The sequence below is a fragment of the Xyrauchen texanus genome, chromosome 15 (genome assembly GCF_025860055.1).
Source record: "Xyrauchen texanus isolate HMW12.3.18 chromosome 15, RBS_HiC_50CHRs, whole genome shotgun sequence".
Classification (NCBI taxonomy): Eukaryota; Metazoa; Chordata; class Actinopteri; order Cypriniformes; family Catostomidae; genus Xyrauchen; species Xyrauchen texanus.
Genome location: NC_068290.1, coordinates 9426250 through 9432590, shown reverse-complemented (window position 1 = coordinate 9432590; position 6341 = coordinate 9426250). Strand labels below are relative to the sequence as shown.

At 37.1% G+C, this 6341-nt stretch overlaps 1 protein-coding gene across 2 annotated transcripts in view; it reads left to right on the top strand.

Moving 5' to 3' along the window:
- The first annotated feature begins 3318 nt into the window (after nt 1–3318).
- The window catches only part of nek11 (NIMA-related kinase 11), an 80235-nt gene continuing 77212 nt past the window's right edge, over nt 3319–6341 (top strand). For both annotated transcript variants that reach the window (XM_052144277.1, XM_052144276.1), the window contains exons 1-2: nt 3319–3456; nt 3905–4108. In XM_052144277.1, the coding sequence (XP_052000237.1) occupies nt 3933–4108 (176 nt within the window). In that variant the 5' untranslated portion in view covers nt 3319–3456; nt 3905–3932. The remainder of the gene's footprint in view (nt 3457–3904; nt 4109–6341) is intronic.

Sequence of the window (6341 nt, the reverse complement as noted above, 5' to 3'; positions counted from 1 at the left end):
CACACATATAAGGCTTTCTTCTGGTAGCATGCATGTATAAACACAGGAGTACAAGGATGGTCATACAAGGAATACATGGAGTATTACTACAGTGATAATGTTATATAAGCTAATTACATAAATGTGAATTATATGATTATATTCTGATTAAAGTTGAGTTCATAAATGTGGATACATGAATATGCTTGTATAATATCAATAAGCAAGATTAAGCAAAAGTATAAAATATATAGGATGGACTCTAGCCACTTGCATAATTTTTTCTTTTCTTTTCGTCTTGTAATGAACTTAGTTATTTTGATCACAAAAGCCCTTTTTAACAACACTGAAACATTGATTGGAGGTGAAATGACTGTGTGGGTGTATTACAATGCTACAGATTATCATTCTGCTCCTGCCTGGTAAGAAGTGGTTTTCTTTTCTTTTTAGTATGTCTGATGTCCATTCCTTTTCTAAACAGTTGAGTGGTTTAAACCAGAGTGTGAATGAGATGGCCTCGAATATTTTCTCCCACCATGGGGGGAAATTCTTAAAAAAATTTCTCTCTTCAAATATGTTTTTTTCTCTCTTCAAATATGTTTTTTTCTCTCTTCAAATATGTTTTTTTTTCTCTCTTCAAAATTTAGTTTTTCTCTCATCAAAGTTTTTTCTCTTAAAAAAAAAGGAATGCGGTACCAACCTTGGCCACTAGGTGCCACTATCAATAATCATGTAATCTTGTGCTTTTAATGCTTTTTCTAGCGAGTGAGCCGACGCACCCGTTATCTCACTTATGGTGTTCGGTCATCTGTGGAACTCACAATCTACTTGCAGAGAACGCGATAGCAATTGTTCCGTACTGCAGCGCACACAATGTTTCTACAGCCGATGAGTAAGATGGCGAGCTTCGGCCCATTTTAGATTCAAGACGCTTGAATCGTGCGCCCGCAAAGCTTCCATTCAAAATGGTATTTCAGAAACCAATCTAACTCTGTTGTGCGAGCATGGATATGTACTACTCTGAAGACCAGGCTGTACAAATGGCAATGTCAAACTGGGCAAAAAGCATCCGCCATCGTGAGACCATACATGAGACCCCTCGAACGCTGGCGGCACACCTGGTGCCAGGGGCACATGCGCATTGAAATAACTGGCAAAAGTTGGTAATCATGGATGCGTTCAGTGTTGGCTAAGGCGTATTGTGTGACGGGCGACCAGCCTTCGGCACCTAGCACTTCAGTCATCTGGAAATACTAGCTGTCTCTTAGCCTTGAAAGATTTGCATTCTGAGATAGGGAATCACCACGTTCTGATTCAATAGAACAACATGACAGTGGTACATGACAGCTTACATAAATAACGTGCCCTGCTGGGGTGAATGCCATTCTGCAAGCTACAGCGCTGTCCTTAATACGCTTCTATGTGCCAAGTGGCATGTGTTTACAAATTGGTGCTCTTCACGAGGTGAAGACTAAGTGAACTGATCCATAGCTGAGATCCTTGCGTTCGCCAAGAGCGGCTGGACATGATCTCAACACATCGACACTTAGGTAGCAACTATGTTGACATACCATGCCCCTGATGCTGGCTCCTCCATGGGCAAACATGTTCTAATTTTCAGTTCCTCAAGGGAGCGAGGCACCTATGTTGGAAAATGAGTTGCGTGTGTGTTCTCTAAGACCACACTCCTACTGGCTCTGGCCTCAGTTAAACAAGTGGGTGACATGCAGGTGCAGTCAGTCGACAGCTCATGCCTGGTATTTGGGCTGGGTCTTTCAAAAGCCACTGTCAACCCAGAAAGGCTATGTGCCTAAGGTTCTATCCACTCCCTTCAGGGCTCAGGCGGTACACTTACAAGCCTTCTCTCCCCCATCATTTAATTCAGATTAGGAGCAGTTGATGTATTTGTTTGTTATGCCCTGTGTGGGCATTACACATGTATGTGGAGCGCACCCGCCAGTTTAGGCTGTCGGGTCAGCTCTTTGTTTGTTATGGAGGACACACAAAAGACATGTCAGTCTCCAAGCAAAGGTTCTCTCACTGGATTGTTGATGCGAGTGCCCTCGCTTATGAATCACAGGGCGTGAGATGCCCTATTGGTGTGAAAGCGCATTCAACTAGAGGCATGGCCAATTCTTGGGAATAAATAAATGGTGTGTCCTTGCAGGAAAAATGCTTTGCAGCAGGTTAGTCATCACAAACACATGGCATCCATCTCTTCCAAAGTCCTCTCTATCCAGAGCACTTATAACAACACTCAGCGGGTGAGCCCAGGCCCTTTTATCACAGGGAGGCTACCAGATATATGTATATTTTGGAAAAGCCACCTGTATATAGGCTTTTGTTGAAATTATCCCCCTCAGAAGTCACAGCACTTCCCATAATGAATCTATTTCCATTCTGTACCTTTGGTTGTGAAGGGGTTAAATTTAGATTGTGTGTATTTATATGGTTCATTATAGATTCCCAGGCTGAGATGAACAAATCTGGTTTTCACTATGTGGGGTTATTAATTAATTCATACACTTGAAGATATGCCTGGTGTATCTCTCTGGGTATGATGTCATGTAGTGCGGCATGATGGGACCCCAAAAGGGTTTACCGCAATGTTGAGTGTACTGAATTGATATGGAACGTCTTCGGTTACACATGTATCCTTGGTTCCCTGAGATGAAGGGAATGAGACATTGCAAAACCTGGCCGCACTACTACTTGAGAGTTTCTATGTATGAGCGATGCGTTCTTGTCCTTCAATCAGAAAATTCTGAAGAACTTTCGTACCTGCTTATATAGGCCAACTGCACTCATAAAGGGCCAAGATTGGCGTTATTATACAAGGGCTTCAACTAGGTTGTCGGAGAAGGAATTCCCCAAAAGCTTTTACAGCAAAGTCTCATTCCCTTTATCTGAGGGAACCGAGGTTACATGTATAAACGTAGACATTGTTGACACCACCAATATACAGATAAGATCATTAACCTGGGGTTTAATTACTATTGTCCATATTTTTTATATTAGTATTTGTATTTTTTTGTATACATGATATCACTTTAAATCCCCCTGGGGGCCTTTTACCCCATTACATGTGGGCCATTAAAAATGTTTGAAGAAAAAAGTAAAAATAAAAAAATAAAAAATTATAATAATAATTTTAATCAAAACAACCTTCCGTTACTATTTATTTTCCACATAAACTATGTTGCTCCATCAATATTGAATAAAAATACATTTTATTTTTCAACCTTCATACACTTAAAAAAACAAAAAGGCAAATTTTCCTAAAGCTGTGCTCCGTTCTACCAACTCACAGATCATGCCCATTTGATCTTCCCGCCAGAAGTAAAACGACACAGTTCAATATCAATACTGCACATTTGCGCCGTCTAAAGGAGAAAAGTTATAGTACATCATGTTACCGTGACAACGACAGGACAAACGGAAGTTGAGCGCATGTTCGACCAAACTTCCGACGGACAGGTGAGGTTACTCATGCATCATCAAATTGGGGGATTGTTTTTGATATACAGATCAATTTGAACGTTTTCATTGCATCAGTTGATAAAACGTCTTTCAAATTTGGAATTGACTTAACTTAGTGTGCAAATGTGAGATGCTTTTGTTTTTTTTCCCATTTGTTTTGGTACTTCTTGTTGACGCAAGGCAAATTTGCGTGGTTGTGCTAAGTAAGAAAGAAAGATGTGCCTCCCTGGCTTTCTTTTTATTGTTATTTATACAATTATATGTTTTATATTCTTTCATATTTAACGGTTTATTAGTTCTGATAAACAAATATTGTAAATGGCTCTTTTATGTTTATGTTTCTTATATTCATTATGTAGGAACATAGCATAACAAGATAAAACAATTGGAATGATGCCACAACAAACTTTCTGTGTTTACATTTTCCACCTTTACCTCTTTTCAGTTGGCTGTCCTGTATTCATGACTGAAAAATGCCCAAATTTCGTGAACGTCCAGCCCAAGCATACTGTCATCTTGCAAATCATATACCTCCTGTCCTCAGCAGTCTGATAGCTAACAGATACATCATCCAGCAAATACTCGGGAAGGGAAGTTTCGGTACTGTCTACCTTGTTGAAGACACAAAGGCTGCAGCAGCAGATAGACTGTGAGTCATTTAATATTTCTCACAGCAGTGATTCACATGCAGTCTGCTTATTAGCAGCACTTAATACGTCATGGAAATTGAACTAATTTAATATACGTAATTGCTTCCTTTGTATCAGTTGAAATAGTTGTTTACATTAATCCAAGAGTATCCTCTGAAATGCATTTGTCAAAGAACAGAAACAAAATGGAATTCTTTGAAAATTCTTGTACACATGAAAGCACTGGCTTAGGTAATTTCACTCAACTTGTTCTTGGCATAAGTTCTGTTAAAATAGTTCTTTCTTTTTGTCTACAAAATTCACTTCTCCTCTCCAGCCACCTGAGAGCAGCATTGCTCTTTGTTACTGCTAACTAGTCAGAATAATTTTTCCTGCCTATCATAATAGCTGTAATTCCTTATGATCATCAATGGTGTGTGAGCACACTCTGTATTATGATTTCATTAAAGAACAATATTTAAACATTAATATCAATATAAGACTATGTCACGCTTAATCTCCTTTTCACTTGAGTTTTAAATTACATTGGTTTCTAGTGTAATGCAACTTCTCTGTATAGGAACACATCATGTTTATCTCATAGTGATGTGTCTCATACTGAATACACAGCTGGTCACTGTAATATTAGCTAAATCTTAAAGTCTTTGTGACTTAAAAGATTCTCAAAGCATAAGTGGAGTCCTGAGGCAAGGTTTCTACTGGTATTTGGATGTGTTGTAAACTATGTAGCCTAAAGTATATTGGTTGCTTTTGTAGAGGACTGCGGTCATAAACAGTTTGCTATGGGGAAAAATAAGACAAGACAAGAAAAAAGGAAATTGTCAGTCATTATTGCAAGAGGCTTTTGGTGCTTTGGTGATCATGGCAGTTTTATTTCTTACCCAGATATGACTCAGTTTAAGACGATATTTCCAGAAGAGAGCAAATATTAGTTTGTTTTGTACATGGATCTGTTACGCAGCTCTCTGGAACCAGGGCTGTCATGATTATGAAATTTGGCTGACGATTAATTGTCAAATAATTGCGATTATGATGATTAATTGTCTCTTTATGGGTTTTCACGATTCATTGTCATATATGCTTCATACACCTCAAGAAATCATATTTAACTTCAAACGATAAATCAAAGGCCCTCACACACCTGAACAGTTATAGGTAGGTGCGTAAGAAAAAATATATTATCAAGACAAAAAGAAAAATCCTGCACACTACCATAGCTGGCAAAACATGATAAAAAATGTATAAGCATTGTTTGATTTACATATTTAACTTAAAATGTGTAAGATTACATGTCTGCAAATTCTAGGCAAAGAGTGACTACTTGGCAGAGGCTAAAATATTTGTTTATTTATTTTGGATTTTGTATAGTCACAACATAATTCCCATAGTTCCATTTATGTGTTATTCCATAGTTTTGATGACTTTACTATTATTGTAAAATGTGAAGAAAAAAAATTATAATAAAGTGAGTGTTTTCCAAAACTTTTGACCAGTAGTGTAAATCAAATAATATAAATATATATATATATACACACACACACACACACACACACACTGGAGGCCAAAAGTGTGGAATAATGTACAGGTTTTGCTGTTTCAGAAGGAAATTTGTACTTTAATTCATTTGAATGCCACTTTGGTGAATAAAAGTACCAATTTCTTTCCATAAGAGCAAAATCTGTACATTATTTCAAACATTTGGCCACCTGTGTATGTAATTTTCTTTTAAGGCTTTAAAAACTGAATGACATTTAAAATAGTGTTTTAAATATCAAAATATTTCTAGATACTTAAAAGATGTCTCCTTTTTGGTTAACTTCATTTTTACATACACACTGTTGTTTTTAGAACTCTTTGGAATGACTATTTGGAATTATATTTTATTTATTTATGAAAAAATGTAATTAAAAAATATAAAATAGTCTATAATATTATTTATATATTATGCAATATTAAAATATTTCTGTCCTAATTTTTTCACATTCACGTGTTATTTTAATGCTCTTTGATTAAACCCACAAACCCTGACTTCTCATGAAGCGAAACCATAGAGATTTAGTTTCATAATTTGAACACTCCATAGAAATAGAGTGTGCATCTCCTCTGTCACTGCATGTCATTAACACTGTGTGTATAAACATGCTTTGACCAGGAACATTTGCCATTGCACAATCGTTAAATTAAAGTGAAACCGGAGGACTTTGAGTTTACTAACAAAGCTTATATTTGGTT